This window comes from Magallana gigas, chromosome 6, assembly GCF_963853765.1.
Source record: "Magallana gigas chromosome 6, xbMagGiga1.1, whole genome shotgun sequence".
Classification (NCBI taxonomy): domain Eukaryota; kingdom Metazoa; phylum Mollusca; class Bivalvia; order Ostreida; family Ostreidae; genus Magallana; species Magallana gigas.
The window spans coordinates 26,303,667-26,331,337 of NC_088858.1; the positions used below are offsets into that span (position 1 = coordinate 26,303,667).

General features: G+C 34.1%; 4 protein-coding genes and 2 non-coding genes across 7 annotated transcripts in view; 4 read left to right on the plus strand and 2 right to left on the minus strand.

Moving 5' to 3' along the window:
• The first annotated feature begins 3,294 nt into the window (after positions 1 to 3,294).
• LOC105322746 (uncharacterized) overlaps positions 3,295 to 27,671 on the plus strand; it is a 127,477-nt gene continuing 103,100 nt past the window's right edge. The window contains exon 1 of the mRNA XM_066087848.1: positions 3,295 to 3,305. The gene's annotated coding sequence lies outside the window, so the exon portion shown is untranslated. The remainder of the gene's footprint in view (positions 3,306 to 27,671) is intronic.
• LOC105346444 (small ribosomal subunit protein mS29) overlaps positions 9,720 to 27,671 on the minus strand; it is a 52,129-nt gene continuing 34,177 nt past the window's right edge. Inside the window, exon 14 of the mRNA XM_066087576.1 lies at positions 9,720 to 9,744. The gene's annotated coding sequence lies outside the window, so the exon portion shown is untranslated. The remainder of the gene's footprint in view (positions 9,745 to 27,671) is intronic.
• On the minus strand, positions 10,039 to 23,402 carry LOC105330131 (gamma-tubulin complex component 4). Of its 2 annotated transcripts, none has more exons than XM_011431718.4 (16): positions 23,234 to 23,402; positions 22,372 to 22,507; positions 19,924 to 20,093; positions 19,675 to 19,731; positions 17,570 to 17,649; positions 17,127 to 17,322; positions 16,327 to 16,498; positions 15,830 to 15,954; positions 15,205 to 15,361; positions 14,756 to 14,860; positions 14,425 to 14,539; positions 13,913 to 14,090; positions 11,810 to 11,944; positions 11,271 to 11,387; positions 10,670 to 10,809; positions 10,039 to 10,142 (listed from the first exon to the last, which is right to left on the minus strand). In XM_011431718.4, the coding sequence occupies exons 1-16, from the start codon at positions 23,306 to 23,308 to the stop codon at positions 10,136 to 10,138; spliced, it is 1,965 nt and encodes a 654-aa protein (XP_011430020.3). In that variant the 5' UTR covers positions 23,309 to 23,402; the 3' UTR covers positions 10,039 to 10,135. The 2 variants fall into 2 exon arrangements, with proteins under 2 accessions (XP_011430020.3, XP_065943647.1); XM_066087575.1 differs by having other exon boundaries at positions 23,339 to 23,392.
• On the plus strand, positions 23,510 to 27,267 carry LOC105330130 (large ribosomal subunit protein uL4). The gene is made up of 9 exons (XM_034470521.2): positions 23,510 to 23,646; positions 23,946 to 24,114; positions 24,398 to 24,643; positions 25,500 to 25,624; positions 25,804 to 25,933; positions 26,160 to 26,316; positions 26,423 to 26,506; positions 26,628 to 26,790; positions 27,077 to 27,267. The coding sequence occupies exons 1-9, from the start codon at positions 23,644 to 23,646 to the stop codon at positions 27,149 to 27,151; spliced, it is 1,152 nt and encodes a 383-aa protein (XP_034326412.2). The 5' UTR covers positions 23,510 to 23,643; the 3' UTR covers positions 27,152 to 27,267.
• LOC117689547 (small nucleolar RNA SNORD18) lies at positions 24,679 to 24,749 on the plus strand. The gene has a single exon (XR_004601825.2). It is a non-coding gene; the product is annotated as a small nucleolar RNA SNORD18 (small nucleolar RNA).
• LOC117689548 (small nucleolar RNA SNORD18) lies at positions 25,354 to 25,423 on the plus strand. The gene has a single exon (XR_004601826.1). It is a non-coding gene; the product is annotated as a small nucleolar RNA SNORD18 (small nucleolar RNA).

Consider the following 27,671-nt stretch of genomic DNA (forward strand, 5'->3'; position numbering starts at 1 on the left):
ATAGTGTTCGTTTACTACATCTCTTAGTAGGTTCTATTACTAACTATATAGCAATTCTTATCAATTTACTGAAGTACGATCGCTAGCAAATGTTAGTGATGAAAAGTAATATCCAAGGACTAATATTGATTTCATGCTAGACTATATCATTCTTTAAGCATATAACAATTTAAAAAATATGTATTGTCATTTAAGAGAAATGCTTCACCTAAGTACCTCATCCTATATTAAAAAAGTTTGTTGCTACCTTGCTATTTCTGCTTGATGAATAAATTCATTTAAATCAAGAAATTACCCCCATTCTTTTCAGAGATCTTTGTTTTAGATATGCAAAATATCGGTATTTTTTTTCTCGAGCGGAAAAAAGAAGCTGATCTCTAAACAGAATTATTCAGCAGAAATAAAGACTTCAGATTTTGTATTGATTAAGGTGAGAGAAAAAAAAAATCTCCTAATATGAGTCATGCTTCCCTCAATAATTCAAATTATTTTCGAGCACCTCTATTCGAGATGTGACGCAATACTACACAGCTGCTGGTGAAACACCATCAAAACCCAAAGAGCGCCGCTATGACATCTCAAATAAGCAGATGTCGCAGTATTGCACGATACGACAAGATTTAAAGGCAAATCCCAGAGTAATTCAGAAAGCCTTTCCTTGTCTTCCTCTTAGGAAGATTATTTAATATCGCATCCTCTGATTTAGCACAAGTACACGACTCGCGAGTTCATCATGTTTGCATGCAAAGATTCACACTTGTATTAGCCTTATCATTTTTTTGGGGGGGGGGGGGGGGGTGTTTGTTGGTTTTTTTTTTAACGTATATATTTCTTAAACATAATATGCATTTGACAGACAATTTTCCATGCATCAATTTTCAATGAAATATCATTTCAAAACAATTATGGAGGAAACACACAGAATATCGATCTTTAATCAAAACGTATTCATAGAGAGAGAAAGCTAAACTTAAACCAAACAATCACATAACGAATGGCACAGACGAGCGAGAGCGAAAAAACAACCCCGATAATACCCTTAATTATCAATTGTCCAACGACATATGATGGTAATGAAATTGGTTTCTCATAATATTTCAATTACCAACAGATATACGATCTGTGAGCCAATCAGTTAACCAATTTCAATGCCAGCAAGAATACTGGTGGTAAAATGTAGAATCCTGTTACATATGCATACTAACAAAGCCTCCATTAAGACTTGGAAAGATTTCTTTCTCCCAGAGGGTTGTAAGCTTTAAAGAGGACTTTGGTTTTCGTCACTTCCCGTCGGATCAGCGGGCTGGAGATCCTTGTTAAGATAAGGTTCTCCGATATCCCATGACCGTCGTTAGTTCCTGTTTCATCATATATTTACAGATCCCGCGTTCACCATCAAATGATGCTTTCCAAGTTAGGATAATCTATACGAATAGATCCAAAAACCCAAACTATAGAATCGCTAGTCATTTGCACCGTATTTCTAAGAGAGCTAGTTGCGTTAATGTTACCATGTCACGGTCTCAAAGTACATGTGTACCTAGCACTGTGACATTGATACATAGTAGTCAATCATCCTTAGTTTATAAATTGAGATTCGTGTGTGTAGTGCGGGGGTGAAGGTGTTGCACACTATATATGCTATGCTGTTTGGGGTTTTTTTTTCAGCGCGTTATGCATTAAACACCAAGGCTTTTATGTTTTGAAACAGCATTTCGAAAACGAGGAAGTTATTCTGCAACATTCACGAAAACTCGTACTTTATTTCTTAAATAATCTCCTTGAGGTGAAGAATTCTTTGTAAAGATTTAGGAAAATATTCAAATTTTCAATTTAAAGTATTTGAATTTTTTTTCTTTTCTAAATTGTAGCTTAAGGCCAAAATGTCATATTTAAGATTAAAAGGAAAATCTGATAGCAATTTAAAATCATCCAGCTTCCTTAATAAACAATGAAGCGACTAAGATCTTGGCTATACGTGTAGTTGTAGTGCTAGACAATTGTCCTGTTCTGGCTGACAGAGCGGTCAGTCAACCCCACAGTCTTACACTTGTATGAAACAGAGAGGAGTTTGATGGGTCTCGGTTTCAAATAGAGTGCCAAGTAGGATTTTGTATGTTAAGTGACAACACTCAGAAATAAATGAGTTTATCAACATTTATTGGTTCATCGTTCCTTTTATTTTGCAGCAAAGGTTTGGAGAACGAAGTGTTGACCACGTCTGAAACTGCTGAATATGAAAAAGAAAAATCCGTGGACAACCGATGTGTATTTTTGAAATAATACAGGAAAGTTGTAGTGTTATTTGGTCATTTATTTAGAAAATTCTGACACATGTATATTTGGAATTAATATCGAGGTTTTTTTTTTTACCATGTCGGCGATTTCATTGCGTTCAATTGTATATACACGTATCGCTTTTTCTATTAAGAGAAGATCAATACCAAGGAAAGAAGATAACTTACAATCATTGGCGTATTGCATTAAAAATCAAAACTCTACAAGTACACCATAGGTATTTCTGATTTTTCCCATATGTTATACAAATAACATACTTAATAAATACATAGATGGAAAAGACCAGTTTCAGAAATGTTGTCTTTATAGTATGGAGTAGGTTTAGGAAAAGGGACCGCTTAGGTTTTAATTTGAAGGGAGTTTGCTTGTAAAGGCACTAAGCTGCAGTTTTATATTTTGTCTAATTGTGGATTAATTAAAAGGATGCCATGTTTATCGTTATTTTCCCGTTGATTTTCGAGCTTTCTTGAAACTAAAACGATGATACTCATTCAGCAAACTATAAATAAGAAAAGAATATAGTTCATAGTAAAAATCAATGTGATAAAGATTGTTTTGAAAATAGATTGCCAGATAGAAATCTCTTAGAAATGCTATAGTAACATTTCAATGGGGGAAAGACCTCCAAATGGGTCACTGCAGTCTGGTACTTAATTCAATTTTATGGAACCACAGAGTGTAGCATTTCAGACATTTATTTTCGGCTCCGAGACAAGATCAAAGAAACGGGATGACGTCATCAGTCATTGCTGGTCAGCTTCCCATGGCTCAAGGCACCCGATTTGATTAAATGCACTTGTCTCAGGTGAAAGATGCCATTATTTATGTCTTTGTTGAGTTTTTAGAATTTTTTTTTCAACCTATTACTCTCTGGCACTAGAACATTGCCACATTGGAAACTGTGTTCTATCTCATCGTTGCCTCAATCCCTTCCTACACGAATATTTTATTAAAAATGCCTGATACAAAATTTGAGAGAAGATTTTCAACATAGTAATTTCAGACTTGTAACTTGACAAACCTTCAAACCAAACTACAAAAATTGAAATTGTTAATGATTTTGCTTTATCATATACTGAAAAAGATATACGGAGTCACAAATTATTCAAATGTTCAGCTTTACAATGCAATCACTACCTCCGCCTTCCCGAGATATGTAAAGGATTAAGGCTTCAATCGATCCTTTTCAGTTTACAGTTTTCACCTTAAACTTAAAAAAATAAATATTCTTAACTCTCCGACAAAATCCGGATTTCCAGATGACCGGTTCATCACACCTTTTGAGGTTAAAGTTTTTCAGACAAGCAAAAAATGATAAATTTTTAAAAGGTATGATTATTAATGTTCTTGTGAACAATGATAATAACTTTACTGAAAAATAACAGTTTTAAGGATGGTAATAATAATTTTTTTCAAAATATTATTTTAATGAAAAAGACTGATGACGTGCAGTCTGATATCATAAACAGTTTAACAATGCAATTAAATCTCCATGCACGTTGTGACATATTGTCCAAAAAAAACCCCAAAAACTATTTTACGGGGTGTGGAGTGAACTTCAGGATAATCAAACATAGCCTAGTTGTTGTCACTGACTTTCTATGCACGTGTAATCAAAAGTGAAAATTTTATGAAAATAATTGAAAAAGTTTTTAGATGTACCTTGATAATAAAAAGTAATATATCATGTGGATTTTCCATTACGAAAGAGAGCTTTTCATAGTGGGATTCTATAACAAATACAAGCTTCAGCATTCAAACTGTTTTAAAAATTGCAATTTCTTTCGTCTAAAAACTAAAAAAATCAAAATTTATTCAAACAATATGTAAATGCTTTAGTGATTAATTCAAGTACGAGGATTGCGAGCATTGAAAATTAAAATACGTACTTAGTTATCAAACAAATTTTACGAATCGATCATAAAATCGAAAACCGAACCAACTCCGGTTTCCCCCTACTCTTGGTCTTCTTTTTTTGGCGCGAAAAATGACATAACTCACAGACGAGACTTTCGATGATTAGACGCAGGGCGCGTTAGAGCGACACTCCTTATCGTGTACATCTACCATCTATGATCGCTCCTGGTGTTTATGGGGTTTTCAGTCACTGCAATTAGTCACATCGTGTGATGAGCATCGTGTCTATTGCCAAATCCATTAACAACTGAATAGGAATTATTGCCCTTCGTGTCTTGCAGGTTTCAGGTGTGTGTTACAGAAAAACAATCAACCGAAGATGTATTTCCTCCAGTGATATGAGGGTGTATAACATATACTTGTACAAGGCGACACTTATTGCTTTCATAAATTTTGTGCTGTGTCATATTGTGCATAGCAATTTTAAAAATCTGCAAAATTTAAAATAGGGTATGTAGGTAAGGAATGTAAATAAAAGAGCAGTCTGATAAATTGTTCACTTGGCAACAACAGTTCAAAGTACATACAGCTATAGTGTATTGTATGGTAACAAATAGTATTATACGTAGACGATGATGCAAAAACACTTTACCTTTACTTTCATCCATGCATCCACATAATATAAAACGTTTAATGATCGATGAAAGGTGGTGTTAAAAAATATAGCTCTTACATTTCTCGTCACTCAATGCAAGGCTGCCGGTGAATCAGTAAATCCATAAGCAATACTGACAATTGGTTCGCCATGCAAATTTCTGTTATTCGCTGAGCTGAAACATGAGATCGCGGTTAAAAATTAAGAATAAAGAATAAAAATACCTTAAGTAAAGTGTTGAATATATGTGGAGATGGAACATTGTATATATATGATAAGGACGGCATAATAAATCTAAATTTTATGATGAGAATGTTCCTTGAACACATTTACTCATTTTTTGTGGACAAGGTACGGCTTGGGCAGCTCAAAATGTGTTGATTTTTTCCATTAAGCTTCAAATATTTATTAATAAGATTATTTTTTCATGGATTTTGCGAATACTAAGTACTTTTAAACAGCTGACAGGCGTTGGGTCAAGTCCAAATTTTCAATTACAACACTTTAATATATTACAGTTTTGTAAAATAATAAAAGATATATACATGTATATAATTTACATTTGACATGCAGTCGATCAAATAAGAAAACAAGAATCACAGCATGAAATCTATCTTATGTTTAACAAGATACTAGTAAACGTGTAAAACTTTCTGTAAGAATAAAAAAAACCCATAATAACCAAGTATTCCCTAATTCTTCAATACATAATAAGCAAGCAATTAATTTCTATCGTATCAAGCATGCAACAAGGGAAGTTGGTTGATACAGAACTGCAAACAAATCTGCTCGAATCAAATGGTTTTATTGGCCATAAACTTTCATTTCTCCCAGCAGCTCGGAAACAAATGGAACATTTTATCACAAAAACACCTTCATTTGATCGCACTAGAGTTGACGAACTGTGAATGCAGTGTCTTTGAAGAAGTAACATACGCGGTTCTATACGACCAGACGTAACACATCGCAATGTGAGCACAACCAAAAAAAAGGGGGAAAAGAAGATGGATTTGCCGCCTGAAAGGAGCGTACGCGTGTAGCAAGGCAAAGGTTCAATAAACAATAGACTACAAGGGGGTTAAGAATGCATGTAAATACAAATACATCACAACACATAGCCACAATGTAGAATGATTAGAACAGAAGGGGATAATAATGAGAAAGTGGGTAATTAGCTTCGTGGTGGGTTCCATTCTACCCTTTGTCAGAGACAGAGACACACCTCGCTCACCTGAATATTACTATATCCGTCTCATTTTCTAATCTTTGGTTTTAAAACGCCTAGTTTTACATTAAATCTTCTTCACTGTAAAATTCATATGATAATTTCTTTGTAAAAAAAAATTTCCCTCAGCAATAAATGGATTCATTGAGGGTCCAACACTCTGTATAAACTCTTTTAATTGAGATCAAAAATCTGGCATGGAAAAGAGTTGGGCATCTTTATACATTGATATGAACGTGCTCATGGTATTGATGAGTTTCTTATTGAAAAGATAATAATTTTGTTATTAATTCTTTGATTTGGTTCAGAGGTCATGACATGGGTATATACTTGTTCGTGTTTTACCTCAACGTGCAAACACATTCAGGGAAGGGGGCAATATACATATAATACATGATAGTTGAAGTTTGTTACTGTTCCTTATATTGCAAATTGATCCATTATTACTCCTGGGGTCATTGTTTGAACAATAACGGGTTTTGGGTCAAGGTTTCTTGAATCTTCTCTCGATCACACCGTAATGAGTTAAATTACTGGCCCTGTGGCCTTTGTCTAAAAAAAAAAAATAACAACATTAATTTCGAAGGAATTTCATTGTAAATACATGTGTATCAAAATAATCAAATTCTGTAGAATGTTACCAGAAAAACTGATTTTCGTCTTCAGCTCAGGTGAGCTAAAAACTAAATCTCGGTATAACCGTCAAATGATGTCAATTAATACAAACAATGATATTTGCTAAGACGATAGTAGGAGACAAAATGTTATATTGGATATGGTATTTATGTGTTTCCTGGCGACAATTTGCAATATATTTATAGTATTTACTTGATAGCTGACCAACAAACTAAAGTACACATATACAGAGACGTGCAATTTTTTAATATTTATAGTATTTACTTGATATCTGACCAACAAATAGAAGTGCACACAGAGACGAGAAAAATAAAACATTTCAAAAAGCTAATACCGATACGGATCGGAATACTTAACGAGATAACTTATATGTGTGTACAAGTTTATGTTACTATAATTGAAATAGCGAAAACCCATAACTGTCGTCCGCAAACATTGAGGGAGATTTCATTATTTCGGAATAGATCTTAATTCTGACATCTTTGTTATACTCGGGTGTCATTGCTCGGTTATGGTGGAAGCACGTGCACTCTTTAGGGGCTTCTGGTCCGACAGATAGCCAATATCAACATTTCCTGATGAACGAGTTGATAAACCGAGTTTGTGAATAGTTACACAGTGTAAACATCTCAGTGAAAATTTAAAGAACATCAAACAGGAGTACGAGCACCTAAAGCGGAAATCGAACGAACCCCGGCCTCCCGGATTTGATGTTTGCTGGAACTAATTACCCAAAGTGACGATGATTATTTGGAAGTCCGTTACATTTGGCATTGATGAACAGTATTTTGAAAACAGTCGCATGATTCATCTTAGAATCGCATTAATTTCTAATGATTATCCTCAAATGAAATCACTCAGAATAAACTTACACCTTACAATATTGAATGAATTGAAAATCCAAGAAAATCAAAAGGAAATTGTGTTTCCACGTGTTTCAGAGTGTTTGATTGCAATATTTAAAATCCTTTCAAAGATTTTCTTTCGATTTTGGTTGGTAAATTTTGAAAAGATTATTGAATAAAAAATTATATTAATCTTGATGTATTTATTTAGGAAAAACTAACGAGTTAAAATCAATTGAAACATTCTTTAAAATTAAAGAGAGAAAACTGAATTAAATCAGACATACATTTTAATTTATACAACTAAATAGAAAGAAAAGTGCATACAATTTAACAATGATGATTTTAAGCTTTTAAAATCGCGATTACAAGTTATCCAATTCATTCTCCTGTTGGGAATTTGTGTCTAAAAGCGCCAAAGCGATTTCAGCCCCCAGGGGAGTGCAGGCAAAATACATTATGCTGCATCACTGCAGCAATCCTTTTAATTTCTTTAATCAGGTTCAAACAGGAAAAACAATTAGTCGGAAGTTGGGCCCGTTCGCGCATCATTTAACTAAGGTTTTAAACGATGCAGAATAACACGCTAAGAGCTAAATCATGTTCATTAATGTCTACCAAGTTTTAATTAGTTTTTCTGCCCAAGTCCATGGCACTGTCCCCGAATGTCAAAAGATAATCATCAACTTCATTTACTGATTGAGGATGTTGGTCCAATATTATACACGGGTGATGTAACATGGGGAAGAAACACAAAACCCCAAGAATGGCACAAAACGTGATGTAACGAGCCCAGGGGGTGGAGTTAAATTCGCCGTGTGGCGTTTTGTTTCAAGCCCCTCAACTGCAAATCTGTAAATAGGAACCTTGCAAACTATTTCAAAGCTAAAAAGCATTTCATTAAATATTTCATTATGAATCATAGCGAGAATGACAGGTGCCCTTTCTTGTTACAATGGGATACAAATCACATGAGTCAGGACCTATTGATGCTGATGTCATTATTAATTAGTACTCTTTCGTGTTCATTCCCTGTGATTGTGGAAAGAGAGAGAGAGAGCGACTGAGGGAGAGATACAGAAAAAAAATCTTTTAGATTATGGATTGACTCACTGAGATCAATTAGAAATTATCAGCCTCTGCTATTGCGTTTTTTTTGCTGCATTTGAATAAATTATCCGACAAATGCCGAGCTCAAATTTCCACTGTCGAAATTGTGATATGCATAATCGCACCAATTGTTAATGCCTTAAAATTAAAAAAATCCTTGCATGTGCACCATTTTAAATGCAAATTTTTCTAAATTGTCGCTCATTAACAGTTTGGGGGGAAAATCTAATTTTGATAAACTCTATTGAAAAAAGAGTCTATTTTAGGTCTCCATGTCAGACACATGTTAATGGGAGCGCCCTCTCTCGTTTTACAATCCCAAAAGGCCACTTTGCATGCCTTCGTTTTCCGCAAATTGACTTCATGGGCGCTTTCCAACTCTAGCTGTCAGAAAACACCTTGTCCAATATAGATTATTTGTACATGGTTTCCACAAAAAAGTGACATATATAATGTTTTTCAATTATTAAACACAGAAAGCCAATAAATAATTTGCCAAGTGACAATTTTAAACCGGATAATAATAGGGCAAATCTACCAGTTTCCATGCAAAATTGACTACTTACTCGTTGAGTAAATTATAACTCATCAACCCAAATAAACCTTGTAAATTGCGTTTTGACAGAAATCGGCAATTTGCAACCGCTGAAGAGTGAAAGAGTTCATAACAATGATATTTACAAACTTGTAATTTCATCAAGGCGTCACGGAAGAAAATCTTTCAGTTATGTAATCGTATGCAATTTGCACGTTTATTCACTTACCTGATCGATGAAGAATAATTATCTGATAGAGTAAAAGTTCCGGCTATTATGCAACACACAAAATCTTCTGTGTAATTACACCATTTGTTTTTTGGAAAGACAACAATACTACCGTCGGTGCATGATATAGCAAAACTTTTAAACTCATTAAGATTTTTGTCAAAACAATGCTGTAATTGATGGAATTTACAACGGAAAGTGTCTTGAATATCCCCATTACGCGTTGCAAATGATCATGGGAAATATGGTACACCACGCCGTATTAACTTGTGGTGGAAAAATAGTTTTCTAAAATTTCTCGAAGAATCCTGACACTATTCAATTTTACAAAATTAACGGGTTTTTTTTGTTTTCTTCCTAAGTTTAGGAAGAAAACAAAAAACATCTTAAAATATCTTAAACTGGTAAGGTTTTAAATTAAATAGTTATTAAGGCCAACTCTTTAAAGAATGGAATTGTTTTTAACAAAATGTAATGAACAAAATGTTTTTCCTTTCTGAGAATCAAAACGTCATCAACTGGTTAATAAGATTTTTCTGAAGTTTTAGGTAGTAATCTTCATTATGTAAGGAAATCTTTCTGTTTGGCAAATATCAGAAGACTCTTAATTGTATAAAAGTTTAATGTTTGGCAAATATCAGAAGACTCTTAATTGTATAAAAGTTTAATAACAATAGAATAACAAAGTTACATCTCTGCAATATAATACGATCCCAAAGATCTTGTTGAATGGCGTAAGTTTCCATCAGTAACTGAAAGTAAAAAAAAATGAATATATATATGAATATATATACATGTATATATATATTACATATATATAAATCTTCAATGTTTTTATAAATCATTGTTTATCCACATTATTGAGTTTAAATTTTTTATTAAAAACACTTCTTTTAAAATTGAAAACACAAACACAAACTCTTTTAAAAAAAAAGAAAAAAAAACAAGACTATCTATACCTCCCTTAAAAAAAGAATTAGATGCAAGACTCTTTCTTATAGAGTTTGATGGTTGTGGCAAATTTAGACTACGGAGTTATCAAATTCCTTAAGAAGAGTTTGGTATAATGATAAATGATAGCATTCAAGTTTTAAAGCCTAAGTATATGAGTTTTTTTTTCTTCATATTTGTTATAGTTTAGAGCTAAACAAATTATATAAAACAATGCAAGGTAGATCTGATAGGTAATTTGTTTACCACACAACCTCCTTAAAAAACCCCACTCAATTCTGTCTTTCTCTCTCTCTCTGTCTGTCTGTCTGTCTGGGACCGCCCTTACCTGCCCAGTTGTCCCCCGGCCACTGAGAAATAGTGGTTATAATCCAGACGTAACAGGAGCTGAGCCAGGTGGGGGCTGGCGTTGTGGCTCCGTACGCTGGACAGCACGGTAAACAACAGATTGGACTGCCTCTGGAAGTTCTGGAAAACAATGGGGGAAATGTCATTTACCATCAAAGCAAGATTACTGAACCATATCTCATTTGCCCATGTTCCAATGATTTGTAGACAATTAACATTTTTTACAGCCTTTCAATTTCAAATTTCAAGTTCTACTTAATTTTCAACATGGTTGATACAAAAATTATTTTATAGTCTTATACTATTTACGGTATGCCTAAACATTCAGATACGGTCAATATCAGTTTCAGTTTCTGAAAATAAAACCCAATCATGGTAATTGACATTGGTGATTTTATCTTTTCTTCATCACCTGTGGGAAAACTTGCCAAAATATTGTCATATGTCAGACACCGAAATTTGATATAGATTTTTGTCTATCATGAGTGAAAAATAAAATCGGCCCAGGTATGATACCTGACATTGACAATGGGTACTGTTCTTGACAGCATGTAAAACATTCATATACATTACTTTCTAACCTTTGCAATAAACTGTAGGTGAGAGAGTTCCCCCTGGGAGAGAGGAGAGGAACAGTTGACCAGGAGTTTACTGAACTGACTACACTGCTCCAGGATTTCGTGAAGACATCGGGAAACCTTAAAAGTCACGGTCAAGATGATCAAACAATGAGAAATGCCCAGGGAAGAATTGCACAGATATACATAATCATATAATGTCAAAACTTTCATCAATCTATATTTTTTAAGGATCTGCTATACTAGTCAGAAAAAAAAGCCTGCATTATAAAACTATTCATATGACATTCAATCTATAAGAAGAGCAGGTTCCTTTGATATGTTGGTTGCCAAACAGATTTACAAATTAAAGAATTAAGATTCACATGCATCAATTAACAGCTGACTTAGAACTTGTATCTAAGTAAATAGATGACCAGAGAAATATTCGTAAATTTTACAAAAACTTTTCAAATCTTGGATGTGTGTATAGTTTTAATAAGTACGATTTAAGTATTACTGTGAAATATTTACCAAAGAAACAAATCTGAATCGATACTTACGGCTTTCATGTGTACAAAGCCTTGTGAGAGCAGCGCAGAGAGGAACTGGTCATGCGCTAGCTTCACCTGCTCAAAGTCTCGGGTGGAGGTTAACTTGTCCATGAAGGTGCTGAACTGACTCTCTATCACATCAACCTAAAAGCAAACTTAGAGTTTTTCAATAAGACCTAAAATAGTTCCTTTTTACTGAAACAAACCATGTTAATGGGAGCAACGCGGGGGTGTTAAGGAAGCATATGGAATCTGAGTTACATGTAATTCCGTGAAATCACAAATCTTAGTTATTATGTACATATTCAAATATATAAGCAACGAAACGTAGACAAAACAAATAAAAAATACTCAAAAATAATTTTTGCCAGAAATTAGTTTGTATTACGTAGATTTACACATTGATGACGTCATGACTAAAAGTTGAATGTCGTGTGAATTTGATCGGAAAGCATTGTAAACATATTCAAAATATAACTAATCTAAGAACTCTAATAAAGTATTATAGTGTGATTTATTAAGAATTGAACATAAGGATACTGGGGGAGATGTTAGTTTTATCAATCATTCGCTAAAAGGTATGTAAATTTGCTTTTATTTCTCGGCCAGGCTTTCCTCTGTCGTTGTTTACGATATAAAAATCCAACTAGAACAACACTACCCCGTGTATGTTGAACTTGAAATTTTATACGTATCGTTAGTTTGATCAATGCTTAAATTGAAAAGTGCTGCTAGAATCCCATGTTGTGTGTTGTTTAAATGCAATTAGCCGTTTTCCGTGCAAACTTTATAAAAGTTGGGAAGGTTTTACGAGAACCGGATGAATTACTTTTTAATAAGGAAAACCATAGGATTCTAGCAGCGGTTTTGATTAAATTGAGATGTTTTGCCTTCACTTGGTATGTTTATTTTATTTTGGAAACCGCGGGGTAGTGTTGTTCTATCTCATTTTATGTTAAGGAATATACGTAAGCTATTTATAGTTGTCACGTGATAATGCACCAATGTGGCAGTGATGTACTACCCGATTTTATTGCACTGACCTCTATTTTAAAGGATAATACTAAGTTTTTGATCTTATTCAAAATAATTATTTAATTTCACAATTTTGAATACAACAGTCAAAATAAGACGGCAAATTGCCCATATGCTTCCTTAACACCCCCGCGAAATGGCTCAATAATCATAGGTGATAAGTTAATAACCAAAAGGTCATTGATTTGAGCCCCATTGTGGTCACTTGATGATGTGTGTTGTGACCCTAGACAATGCACATAATGTACATTGTCTCAGTCCATCCATCTGCAACTGGGTACAGCCAGGGGGAGTGAATGACTCATAAAACCCTAAAAATGGAGATAATAATAGGCTTTATATGCTTCATGGCTACGAGCAGGTTCTAATTAACTTTGTTAATGATGATGTGACATTTACTTCTATCAATAAGCCTAAGGTCAGGGTCACATCACACCTTTCAATTATGAGCCTCTCATGATTTTTGTATATAAAGTAATGAACAAAGCACAAAAGAAGGGCAGACACAGATAGACATGATCCCTATTATAACCCCTAAAACAGTGTAACATAATAGTCTTTGAAGATGCTCGTGAACAACATGGACGTGTTCTCATTCACAAATTCTATCCAGAATGACACTCTATGAAATATGCATTTCACTGGATGGTGTTCCTCAGGCAGCTTTTGTTGTAATGCATATTGAATGCACTCTCAATATCAAGAAATCAGGAATGCATTTCCAATGCATGCCCAGCAGCTTGGCAGCTGAACAATACATGTATTTCAAAAAAACTTCAAACCTATTGACTTTTATCATTTCAACCCAATTATTCATAAGGGTCATCCACTCGCCTTAGACTAACAGAGTAGGACAACTACCAAGAAAATAACTATACATAATGGCATTGGTAGATGCTTTTTGTAAAACAAAATGTTCTGACTTTTGAAGGAGGGCATACCAATAAACGACAAATGTAAATGAGCCAGAAACAAAGATGACACTCTCTTTAAATTAATCTTTGAATTCTTAGTAGAAAAAAAATTCAAGAAAATTTCATGATGAGCGCTGGTGACGAAAACTTAGAAAATCCTGACCTGTAAATAGTATTGTAGGTTGTCTACTAAGAAGGCCATATGCGTTCGGAGCTGCCATTTGGCCACCTCTTCCTGATTGGATGGTTTCTGTTTGTACTGCATCTGTAGTGTCCAGCAATGCTGGATGTCTATCTGTGCACGCTTCACGGCCAACAGGAACCGAAAGAGTCGGTTGTACCTATCATACAAACATTTCACTAAAAAAATGGTGACTCTTCATTTGTAACATACTAGGTCTTTTCTTTTTTATCAACTTTTCATTTGGTTGAAAATGCAAATACATGTCGACAGCCCTTTATGCAAGGAAAATTCTCAATGAAGAACACTTTTTTATCAATAATGAAAAAGGCTTCTGAAGTTATATTCTTATAATGTTATAGTATCCTACAGATATAGAGCTGCGTTTATTACTTATTTACCAATATATGTTCCTCTTTAATTGAAAATAAAATTGCCAATTAGAAATGTATCCCGAGATTGTTTATAGTGCATGTTTTAACCACAAATCTTACTTTTCCAGAACAGAGGGAGTAAGAAGGATGTGCAAAGGCCATTGAACGGTGTAAGACAATCCGAGGCTGTTCCAACCACACTCCACTGTTTGGCCACTAGCAGAACTGTCACTCTCTGTGAATAGAATTCTTGTTAATTATTCAAAATAGGACAAGAAAATAAGAATGGCTATAAATATAGGGGAAAAAAATTCAACAAAGAAAATAGAAAAGTCATGATAAAAAAAACCACATTGTTAATCATTAATTCATCAATGAGCCTGATAAATATGGTGTCTTTCATGAGAAATTCTCTGTGAAAATGCATGGATAAATGAACCAAAGAAGTTACTTTTGTCAGTGCCTTTGAACTGCACCCCTAAATGGAATCTTTGCAACAAGCTCTCATCATCAATCAGTACATTACGAGCTGCCTGATGGAAGGCCATATTTATGTCTGGAGAAGAAAACAATAATATAAAGGATGGGAGCCAAGTACATAAAAAAGCTACCATGAAAAATGATATATATTCTAATAGAGTATATGGTAATGGTCTGTGTCAGGATAGATTTGTAATTGAACATGCAAATGAATGGCTGTTCTATGACGACTTTACACTATCAGAGATACATAATGACTTCTTTGTCTGCATTAAATTCTTATTCACTAAAACTTCTAGATGTATTCACACTTCAATTGAGTATTATGTTTAGCTGGTCATTTACATCATGTCTAGACTATTAATTAATACATGCACTATTTTCCAAGTTAAGACCAAATCATTTTCCTCAAGTTGTTACCATGTTCTGTAGTGTTGACTGGTGGTCCCCTCAGGAGCCCCTGTGTTTGATCAATGAAAGCTAAAAATAGCTCTCCACGCCCCAGTAAAAAGAAGTCTTTGATGATGCGTAACTCTCCAGCAAGGTTGGCATCCTCCACCACAAGTATGTACAGATGCTGCAAAATTTGTAGAAGATAGGTTATCAGCAATCTCCATTTTACATCCTTCAACTGGCATAATATTTTATATAGAACAATTTATTTTTTAAAAATGTAATCCAAGAAGTGGACATTTTCTAACTTCTATTGAGCCTAGTAACATAATTCTGATGTCACGTAACATGGCCCTCAAGGAGTCTTTGTCCTATCTTTCTGTGCTTTACTTTATTGTAAAGATCTGCATTTTAATCAAATTGTCTTTCAGATAAAAATTCTTTAAGTATAACCAGTTTAAAAATATGACTACATGAAATATGAATAAGATTTTTGAAACTTTATCAAAAACACTACCAAACCTACATGCTAAATTTTTTTAAATGAATAAAAAAGTAAAAAATAGTTTAAAGTAAATTTTTATTAAAATTTGAATTAGGATCATAAAGACTTGGAAAAAACCCCAACTCTGAATCTAATTTAACCAATTACCTCTGCCACATGTGTTCTTATTTTGTCAATCAGAGACTCGAACGCCATGGCGTTGAACTCTTCCTCCTGGGACAGTTCATGGAGGTCCTTGGCAAAATCCTCCTCCTTATTCTTTAATATGCTTCCTACATTGAGGGGAAAAACCATAGATTTTAAATCTATGAAAATGTTAAAAAAATTACCAATTTGTTCAGCCTTGTTACCAAAGAAGAATAACTCTATGTACCTTTCTTCTAATATTCAGAGTCACAATGAAAAACTTCAATTAAATGTAATTTGTAGGCTATGAGACTTCGTAGATAGATGTAAAACTCATCTTTGTTTTTCGTTTTACTGATACAAAATACCACTTATATACTGTAGTAAATAAAAGGGAAAATAAGAACTTTTGAAGAACGAAACAATGGTGTGGTATAAAACACTATTTATAAATGTGAAATTGTTGTACCAACGACAGTTTAAACTTTGAAATAAATTAAAGTCCACTTGTCTCCTACCTTTGTCAAGAGAGTTTGGTTTCTTCTCATTTTCGAACATCTGTACAGACTCCCCAACGAACAAAATTTTGTTGGCCACCCTTACTGGGATATAACAGGGCAGTAAATCGGCCCTCAGGGCAAATCTGTGTAGATTGGAGCTGACCTCAGACGTGTTCAGGGATAGGATTTTCTGTAATTCAAATCATTCAATCATGAGTATTATTCCAAGTAACATAGTAAACAACTTCCTCAAAAAATTTACAATTCAAGATAAAAATTCTACTCCAAGCTAATGAGGGATTTGAAAATTTGTTTACAGTCCTTGAATAGAAAAACCCACCACTTTAACAGCACGCATCTTCCTTTAATCTAAAGAAATTGAGTTTTAATTGATCTTCCTTTAATATAAAGAAATTGAGTTTTAATTGACATACATGACACAGTACTCTCACATTTTTCTCTGCAGGTATATATGATATCAATGAATATATCCATTCCTAAAGCTGAAGACTAAGATTTTTCTTGGATTTTTGTATAATAAGTTTTAAGGAGGCTGGGTCGTCAACAAATTAGCCATCATATACACTAAAATTTTAAAAATGGTTTGTTATACTATAAACTATCATGTAGTAAAGAAAAGTGTCATAAATTTTACATGTAAAATTTGAATGTTACTATATCTTCATGCAAAGCTCTTCTTCTTCTTCTGAAGATTTACATGGTTTAAAAATGGCCACGACCTTCCAGCCCTCTTTAAATGGGAAATACGACTAAATATCAAAACTCCATGGGTAAAAACATATATATAAGTAACCCACCTGCAGCTGCCTCCCAGTGACTCCTAGAATGGGCAGTTCATCGTCCTCTTCCTCCTGGGGTGGTAAGGTGCTGACATTCCCCGAGTCCTCGCTGTTAACTTGTACAAAGAATTCCTGGTATGGGTCATTGAGACAGCCATACAGGAGCCAGGAACATAGCTGTTTGTACAGCAGGCCATGACACACAAACAGGATCCTGGGAAGAAATATTGGATACTGTAGAGTATAACAGGGCTAGGTTCAAGATCATAGCAACTTCATAGCTCTCCAAAGCGGCTGTAATCTTGAGCATTATGATAGCTAAACTGTAACAAGGGTTAATTCATATAGCTTATTCTATTATGACCTATATATCTGTTTTTATGACAGCTTATCTTTAGAGCAGCTCAGAAATACAACCATTACAATATAATGGAGAAATTGTTCACTTTTAAAAATCCTACCTGTTCAATGCATTCCTGACAATAGGAAGACCACACACAGCGTTCTTATGAAGGATGTCCAGGATGTAGCAGCCATGTGCCTGTACGAATATACACATCACCTCTACTCACAATTTTTAAATTACAGTATATGAAAAGACATTTTCAGATCTTTGTGTTACATCTAATTATCATGGAAATATTTCTGCATGTTTTAAATCATAAGATTCACTAGTGAAAATAAATTGTAAAAATTTACAATAAATAAACTGATCTTTAGTTTCTTAGGTACTGCATAATAAAGTCCAATGCTGCCTCATTTGTTATTTCAAAATTTTTGAAAAAAAATTATTAATTCCCTCTTTCAAAACTTGCAATGTTAACTAGATCTCAGTCTGCTAAATCAAAGAACTATATACGATATTAGTCAAATTTGGCCCCCAAAATTCGCTATTTTTAAAATGATTCAGGTACATTAATTTGTTGTGTTATTTTATAAAAGAGTTGACATGAAATATGCTTTTCACCTATTTATTTGATTTATCTGCACTCACTGGTAGTATATGACGTCAGAAGTGACGCTATTTTTATAATTCAATCAAAATCAATCAAAAATTGACATTTGTTCTTGTCTTCTTTCGAATGGGAAATATAGAGCGACCCTTTGAACAAGAACGAACTTTTTGTCACTTATAAGTACCGGTAGTAGAGAGATACATCTTTTGTGAAAATATTTTGTTTGTTCAAGCAGTCGCTCAATGTTTCCTTAAAGAAAAACTGCCTCAAAACAAGCCGTTTTATGCTAAAAATGAGAAAATGGCGGTAAAAGATAAACTTTATGATGTCATATTTTTAAATTGTGGGCACTAAAATCAAAATGAAAATTATGAAAAAACTTCAAATGTGTATTTGTACAAATAAAACAAAGAACTAGACACGATCTCGTTGCGAGCAACGAATGGGTCTTCCGTCCGATTTTTGAATAGATTAGATTAAACTTATCACTTCAAAGATAAAATCGTAGATCTAAGCGAAAAATAGTAAAAAAAAAAATTGCGGCATTCGGGGCTTGAACCCGGGTCACCTGGGCCATGTCCACGACTCTATCGACTGAGCTACTCAGACTCTCGCTTCAGAATTTTGACGCTTAATTTCTCGAGAATGCCTGAATTACCTGAAAGCACCTTGTTGCGAGCAACAAGTGGGTCTTTCGTTTGATTTTGAATTGATAGGGTTCAATTAAACTGTTGACATTTGGTACGATTTACTATCATATTAACTTCCTTTTAAACTCATTTTTCAACCTACACTGCGAAATGCAGATTTCCGGAAAACGTCATTTTTAAACTTCAATATCTCCGCAATGCGTTGTCCGATTTTAAAACGGTTTTTAGTTTTGCATTCAGTACAAAAATGTCAACAAAACGTATATGCTTTAAAATTCCAAAAATCGAAATATTAGAATCACTTCCGGTGACGACCGGAAGTGACGGACGACCTGCTCATATTAAAATTTGATAAGTTTAAAACCTATTCTGATGGAAAAAAATTGTAGATTATTTGATTTAAAAAAATTTTAAAACACAATTTTCCAAAAATGCTGTTTGAGCGGACTGGAAGTGACGGGCGATCGTAGTTTTACCTGATCGGCCCTAGAAATTCAAAAATCTATCATTCCTGAAACTTTTAATTTTCTATCTTTAATCGTTTTTGCGAAAAAGGGAGGACAAGACCACTTTTTACAAAAAGAAAAACGAATATAACGGCCGACCGGAAGTGACGTCATCAACAAAAATGTACATGATAAAAGACCTTGATATTTTGTATTATTCGTGAAATTTTCATAAAAATCCGTTGTAGCATATTTGAGATATTTGAGTTTTAAGAAAAATGTTAAGAAAAAAAAGAATAATAATAGTGAAAAATAGAGAAAAAGAAACCTAACAAAAACAATAGGGTCTTCCGTTGGAAACGGAAGACCCTAATTACAGTAAAATGACAATGTACATTTTAGGGGGCCATTTTAGGCCCAAACCATATATAGTCCTTTGTAGAACTTTTAGGTCTGAGAAAGTAATGGTTGATTTATTTTTTGTTGCCTTGCGCAAATATCCATATTCTGATACCTTGTGGCTGGTGATCTGCTCCAGAACTGAAGCAAGTGCAGGAAATAAAATGTGGTACTACAATAGATAGCATACAGGTAAAATTAATAATAGACCCAACATTGCACAGTATAAGTCAACAGACCATTCATCTACAAGGTAAAACAATTTTGTGTAAGTGTACCGGTAGTCTTTATACATGCAAGGATCACAGTATATTAAACAAATCCTTTTTCTCCTGAAATAGTCAAGCAAAATTCTAGTAATTACCTCCTGTAGGAAACTGACGAGATGTGTGACAGGCAGGTGTTCGTCACTGAGCACGTCCATTTCAAGCTTACGTAGGATGATGCGGTAGTTTTCTAGGACCCTGTCGAGACCTCGACAGAAAGATTTCAGGTACAATCCATGAATATCATCTGTTGTACATGGGCCACTGACTGAAATATACATATTTTAATTTTAAAATATCTACCGGTATTGTAAAAGACTTAAACTTCATATGTCAATAAAAATCTTAATCTAGATGGTCTAACCCCAATCACTGCTTTCATCATGACTAAATCTTAAGATCGTGAGAACCCTGAGTGAAAGGACAATCAAGTCTATTCAACACTATTTCTTTTTTAATGCTCATACTTTATAAAAAGTATTATCTTTTAAGTTTCTTGTACATTTATGACAAAAACTACAGGGGTAATTGGTTTGACTGATTTTACAGTCCAGTCATGTGTAAATAATCATTCTTTCACTACAGATAGTGCAATGTACTTGGCCTTTTTTGTTCAAGCCATTGTATGATGACAAGATGAACTTCATTAATTGTGAAATGTCTACAGAAATAAAGAATATTTAAAGAGGCATCTTCGCTAGCCAAGGGTTAACGATCCACTCTGCTCCTCCACAACCCTTGGCAGATTTAGCAAATGTTTTCAGAAAAGCACAGCGCCTTCTATCAATTGATTTAATTGAAACAATTAAAAGGTATTGGACGAACTGGTCTTGAAAAAAACAAGAATAATTTTTTTAAAACACATATATTTGAAATTAAATGTATAAATTTTAAGTTATTCATTAATCATGTAAAATTGTAACAATAGTTTTATTTAAGTTTTGTATGAAAACACAACAAACTCAATCACCAATTACGGTACTACATTCCATGCGATCGCCTGACTTTGCAACTACCGGTAATCACATTCTATTGTGTGAGTTTTGATTTTGTCGGCTTAATCTGCTAAGCAGGGCTCGAGCTGGGCTTCGCCAATTTCGCCAATGGCGAATTTTTTTCTAAAGTGGCGAAAAGAAATCCAAATGTGGCGAAAATCAATTTTTGTGACTCCTTTTAAAGTTTTAAAATGTGTTTCTTTTTCCCACCAGTTTGTTTATTCGGTCAGTCTGTGTTAATTCAATCACCACGTGCAACCGGAAATCTCGCATCGCTTCAGTGCACACAGCTCTGACCATATATTAGCCCCAGGTTATTTATGGCTTCAGACCATCAATTGTTATGTAACACTTGGAAGTGGTCAATTGTTTAACAATAAGTGTCTTACTGAAGTCAACTATTTTCACATTAAGCCCTAAAGGTGCGAGATCGTAATCTGAGAATGGGGCTAATTAATTAAACTGTTGAACTTGCTAAACTTCTTTAGTTATAAACAAAATAAGAAATATATCATAAGTTTAAAATTTTAAGCCAAAAAACTTAAATAATATTTGTTCCCAAGTTTAGAAGTTATGAAATACTATATGCAATGTAGCCGGTAGCCATAGAAATAATCAGAGTACTGCAAGTGATGACAGTTTTCATGTAATTCAGTTGACTTACAGACAGCGTCATAATTGCCTTCTAAAAATATTTATTTATTCTCAAAGTCACACCAAAGTGGGATAAATATGGGCAGTTCTTCAAAGGATTTTATTTATTGTAATATGCACATTGATAAAAAAAAATAACGTTTTATTGAAGCTGTGTGAGTTTGTATGCAACTTATTGACATAAAACCCAGCAGAATATTTTATTTTTTCATCAGGCTTGTCAAAATAAGGGATTGTTTACTTGTAGCTTGTTAATTTTAAATTAGTATAGAACAGAAGAAATAATGTCTTTGTGGCTTTCACTCCATTTTCTTATCTAGTATGTGTATGAATCCATAAAGTCATTTTTGTATCTGTTTCTTTATATAAAAAGTGTTTGGTTTTAATTTTATCTCAAACTTAGAACTGTAGAAATTTAGTATCTTAACTTTTCAAAAGCATTGATACCATACATCTTGGAAATCATTTAGTGATGCAAATGGAAACATGTCAATGAGGAGAGTGCATATGTACATACAAAAAATTGGTCAATACATGCATATTTTAAAAATTTCAAAATATTAATAACTAAAACATACAGACTTACATAAACATGTACATGCACATGTATATGTAATATGATAGCAATAAAACATAGGTCGTTCGTGCCGCGCTAAAGTGGCGAAAAGGATTTTTGGTCCAGTGGGACCCCTGCTGCTAAGGGTTGTAGAGGAGCAATGTGGATCATAAACCATTGGCTAGTGAAGATGATAAGGAGGCTATATATAAGAGAGAAATGTAATAGTTAAGGCTTAACAGGGGATCTACATTTGATTCCTGTTCAAGCCATTTATTTTATAATATCTAATTACTCATTCATCCTTTACTACTGCTTTGGAGCATAAAATAATTTGTTACCTGAATTCTTAATACTTAATGTTCCTCCATATTTCTGAATGAAGTCGTTGAAATCTTTGTAGTAAGTTCCTAGTTTGCATAGTCTGTTCAGTAAATCTACCTCTGATGGACAAAGGAATGGAAGATCACTGGCAACCTTAATTAAAACATGAAAGCTATGGTCCATATTTCACATTCATACTTTCATCTAATCGATCTAAACAGGTTGGAACCAATCAACCGAAAGGGTTATAATATCCTGTCTGAATTATAATGTATGTATATCCGGTAATATTGGCAATGATCTAATTTTTTGCAATCACTTTTACATTGCAAAATATTTAAATACACAGAAATAATATTTGGTGTTGTTTGCCTGTAGACAGATACAGTACAATCACTAGATTTAGCAGCCACGTAGCTTGATTTACCTACATAACTTTATTTATTAACCTAGTGATTGCACTGGACCTGAAAGAAACATACATTATGCAGCTGGGTATTGCAATTAACAGTGATTAACATAGATAACCAGATATTGGTACTAACCTGCTACACTGAGACATAAAACAGCACATGGCGAATAATCATGTACAGAATTTTTTATTCATATATCCATAATTAAACTTATTTTACCAGAGACATAAATAACAGTGTTGTTATTTTAATGTCTCTGATTTTACATACCAAGACATGCAATAAACTAGCTGCAGGTCTGTAGCTCCCTGAAAAGGGACCTGAACCTGGGACAGGTCGTCCATCCGAATTTCTTTCAGAATGGGAGCTACAGACCTGCAGTTAGCAATAAACATCAGAACATATATATGATGTCTATATTTATAAATATTTACGACATCAAGTATCTCATTTATATCAAGTAAACCTTAATTTCCCCATGGTCATTCTTGAAAATCCCTCCACAGTGTCCCGACAAAGCAAATAGTACTTCGTGAAGCATTTTCTACAACATAAATATCAAGAGATTTACATGTCCTGGCAAATTCGGAATAGCCGCCACTATTGACATGATAGATGGCGCTCTGTCCCAAAATGGTATTTCCGGCATTTAGTAATATAAAATATAATCCATTAACACATAATTTTATTTTATGTACAAAAATGGTTATTGGAAGTATTGATTGTACATTCTGCTATATTTGGTAATTTTCTTTGACAAATATTGATTTTTATTCTTTATAAAATTGTATGCAAATTGTATCCATCCACCAAAAGTAGGTCCTTTTCCGATCACACCGGGTTCTGCGAACACGTGTTAAATTTTGTCGCGTAAAAATGGTAAGTTGTGAAGCTCTTGTGGAATAAATTCGCAGGAAATGTGATTTTGATAATACGTTGACCAATTCTTTATGCAAGGATATGAGCTTTTCAAAGATTTTAAACCATTGGCTGTATTTTTATTCACAGTAAATTTAAAGGTTGGGAGGGGGGGGGGTGAAAGCAATTCCTATATTATACATTTAAGAAAAAAGAATGCTGTTTCCGATTGACTCGGTTTGGTTTTCAATGAATACATATTTGCGTATGTACATAATGTTTGTTACATGACTGTAGTTACGTGTGTTTTTTTTTAATAGGCAGCCAGGCCACTGATTAGTGTATATGGGGATAAGGGGGAGACAACCAAAAGCAATGTCACCCTGCCTGCTGTATTCCGTGCGCCCATTAGGCCAGACATTGTTGTCTTTGTTCACTCTCAGATGAGAAAGAATGCTAGACAGCCATATGCTGTCAGCGAGAAAGCAGGTATGGATTATGAAATGTTTTATCTAACTGGAAAACTGAAAGCCTTCTGGAAAATTTTGGCAGACAATTCTTAGAGCTATGTCTCCATATGTTTTCATACAGTTGCAAGACAATTTTACTGAGCACTTGTTTCTAGTTTTGTAATATCTAAATGCTAAAGGTTTAGCTTCCGGTATCGTTGATATTTCAAATATCAGGGAGACTTCGAAGTCGGACCTTTCTAGTTCCAAGATATTGTGGGTACGTGTATTATTTCATAGTTAAAGTTTACTATTTATTTTAGGACACCAGACTTCTGCTGAATCATGGGGAACTGGAAGAGCTGTGGCTCGTATTCCCCGTGTTAGGGGAGGTGGCACCCACAGGTCTGGTCAGGGAGCCTTCGGAAACATGTGCAGAGGTGGACGAATGTTTGCCCCCACCAGAACCTGGAGACGCTGGCACAGAAAAATCAACGTTAACCAGAAGAGATATGCCATCTGCTCTGCCATCGCTGCCACAGGAATCCCCGCTGTTGTCATGTCAAAAGGTAAAATTTCCATGTCCATCTTCACTGTGGATGCAAGTGTGTGATGATTGCCTTGGTCCGTGTTTCTGAAAATCTCTGATTTTAAACAATGGCATAGTCTGACACTGATCATCTGCATACATTAATTTGTCCGAAATATTTGCTTTTGTTTGTACTTATGTTCTTCTATATGAAAACCTGGCATCAATTAAGAGTTAAAATGTATCAGTGTTTTAGAGCAGTGGTAACAAGAAATGAGGTCTATACTGTATCAGCTTCTGTATTATTTTATTTAACAGAAAGTTCAATGAAATGTTATAGCAAATTTAGGCCTTGAAGCTATTGGTTTAATAGTCATTTTTGTATATAATTATGCCCTCCTTCGAAGAAGGGAGGGCATATTGCCTTTCTGTGTCGGTATGTCGGTCGATCCACCAACAGTTTCCGTTCATTTTCTTCGCAGAGGATAAACATTGAAATAAAATTTGGTATACATGTTTATCATGATAATGTCTAGGTCAAATTTGATAATGGGTACGATTGAGCATTTTTCGACCGAGTTATGGCTGTTGGACGTAGAAAAATTCTATTTATTTGCAGTTTTTGTTCATTTTCTTATATGGAATATGGAATCAATGTAATTAATGTTCTGCATTTCAGTTTAAATCGGGTTAATAATGATATTTATTCATTTTTTTTTCATTATGCTACATGTACTGACTTGGATTGGAGATAAATGATGATTGCCTTGGTCCGTGTTTCTGAACACCATTGATAACAATTTAGGCAAAATCTGATAATATACCTCCATTTTACTTTGAAATGACATTTCTTACATTATATATCTGTTGTCACTGGCAATATGGTAACATTGTAGGTCACAGAATAGAGGAAATTCCAGAGGTGCCCTTGGTGGTCAGTGACAAAGTTGAGGAGTTCAAGAAGACCAAGGAGGCTGTCGCCTTACTGAAGCGTGTCAAGGCCTGGGGAGACATCCAGAAGGTAACATCTTCATTTACTGCTTCTAGTTCTGATGTGCTGCATTTGTTAATAACAAGATTAACATCATATTTTTGGAGTTTCTCTTCTGCAAATTTATTTGCATGTTACATTCAAATCATGTCATCAGGTTTAAATTTTGTATATCTTAAAGATTTATTGAGTGGTGTTTTGAATTTTAGGTTTACAATTCTAAACGATTCAGAGCTGGCAAAGGTAAAATGAGAAACAGAAGAAGAATCCAGAAGAGAGGCCCACTTGTTATATACAACTCAGACAATGGCATTTGTAGAGCATTCAGAAATATTCCAGGTAAATTAGAATCTTGACTAGATGAGATAAGAGAAAGTTTGTGTTTAAGCATACATGAAATGTTGCACTCTGTTCTATGATGAATTGCCTTTGGTCCGTGTTTCTGATTTCTCTGATAACACAACAGGCACTCTTACTGACATGGACAGTTAAAATGGCATGCTAGACATAATTTAGTGTTTTGAACATTTAGAATGTTATACAATGGTATAATTTTTCCTCGCAGGTATCACACTCATCAATGTATCTCGTCTGAATCTTCTGAAGATCGCTCCTGGTGGTCATGTAGGAAGATTCTGTATCTGGACAGAGTCTGCCTTCCGCAAATTGGACAAAATATATGGTTCATGGAAAAAATTAGCTGCTGATAAAAAAGATTACAAGTAAGGTTTACTTCATAATTATAAAAGTTCTGGAGTTTTGTTTAATGGCAGTTAATGTATGAATGAATGTTACACATATTATAAACTGTACCATTTCTATTTTCAGCTTACCTAAACCCAAAATGACTAATTCAGATTTATCAAGACTGTTGAAGAGTGATGAAATTCAGTCTGCTTTACGTTTACCCAAGTAAGACTTGATCATCATGCTGTGATAAAAGAATTGAAATTAGACAGTACCCATTATGTTGAAAGTTTTATGAATTGCTTTCTTAAATTGTTACAGTAAACATGAAAATGTTTGTTTACAGGAGGGATAATAATAGAAGAAGAGTGCTTAAGAAGAATCCATTAAAGAATCCTAGAGTTATGAACCATCTTAATCCCTACAGTAAAGTAATGAGAAAAGCCGCTCAGAATGTGGAGGCCATCCGCAAAGCTTCTCGTCAGGCCAAGCTGGATGCCAAGCGTGGAGTAAGTTATCATTGTAGTGATTTGTTGTTTGAGAACAAGATATATTCCCTATATATTGCCGATGAGGAAAAATAGCTTTCCTATGTTTACTGAGGATAACGCACGTCAGACTGAGGCAATATTTAAACAGAGAAAAGACCCCAATATATTTTTGTGAATGAATATTGTTTGATGTTACAATCATTGTGCCATTCTACTTGTTAATATTTTATTAACCAATTAAAACACACTACACTTTAAAAAAAATTCAAATCTTGTGCATTGTTAATTTTAATGTGAATTGTAGATCAAAACAGAGGCCAAGCCACCTGCAAAGAAAGCAGCAAAGGCCAAAAAGACAGCAAAGCCAGCAAAGAAATAGGCAGAGCAAATACTTGACAACAAGGTCTCCTTTCCTGATGACTGCATCTTAAATATGACTGTCAAAAAGGCATGTGATTGTATCATGTTGTCAAAATAAAGTCTCTGATCACCTTGTTCCAGACTCTTTTCTTGGAAATGTTGAAACCTAAGAGCAAACACTTTTGCTTTAAAGAAGTATCAAAATCCATAATGTTAGGCAAGGTTTTTTTGAAAGGAGATTCTAAGGCAAGTGTATACATTTTAAAAGAGTGAAATGGTACGCCTTGATATACATACCATTATAGATAAAAGTAAATACATAGTACATGTTACAATGTTTGACCGTTTTAAAAAAACAATTTTTAAGTTTCTTATACAGGTAAAAAATGCAAAAGCCACAGTGGGTTTCGTTTACTTGCAAACTGCTGATAAAAACGCAATGCGTGAATATATAGCGCTACACTATTGGAGATCAAAACGGTGAACGGAAAAGCATATTTATTTTTATTTAACTACTTTTAGAAAATTATGCTGCAATA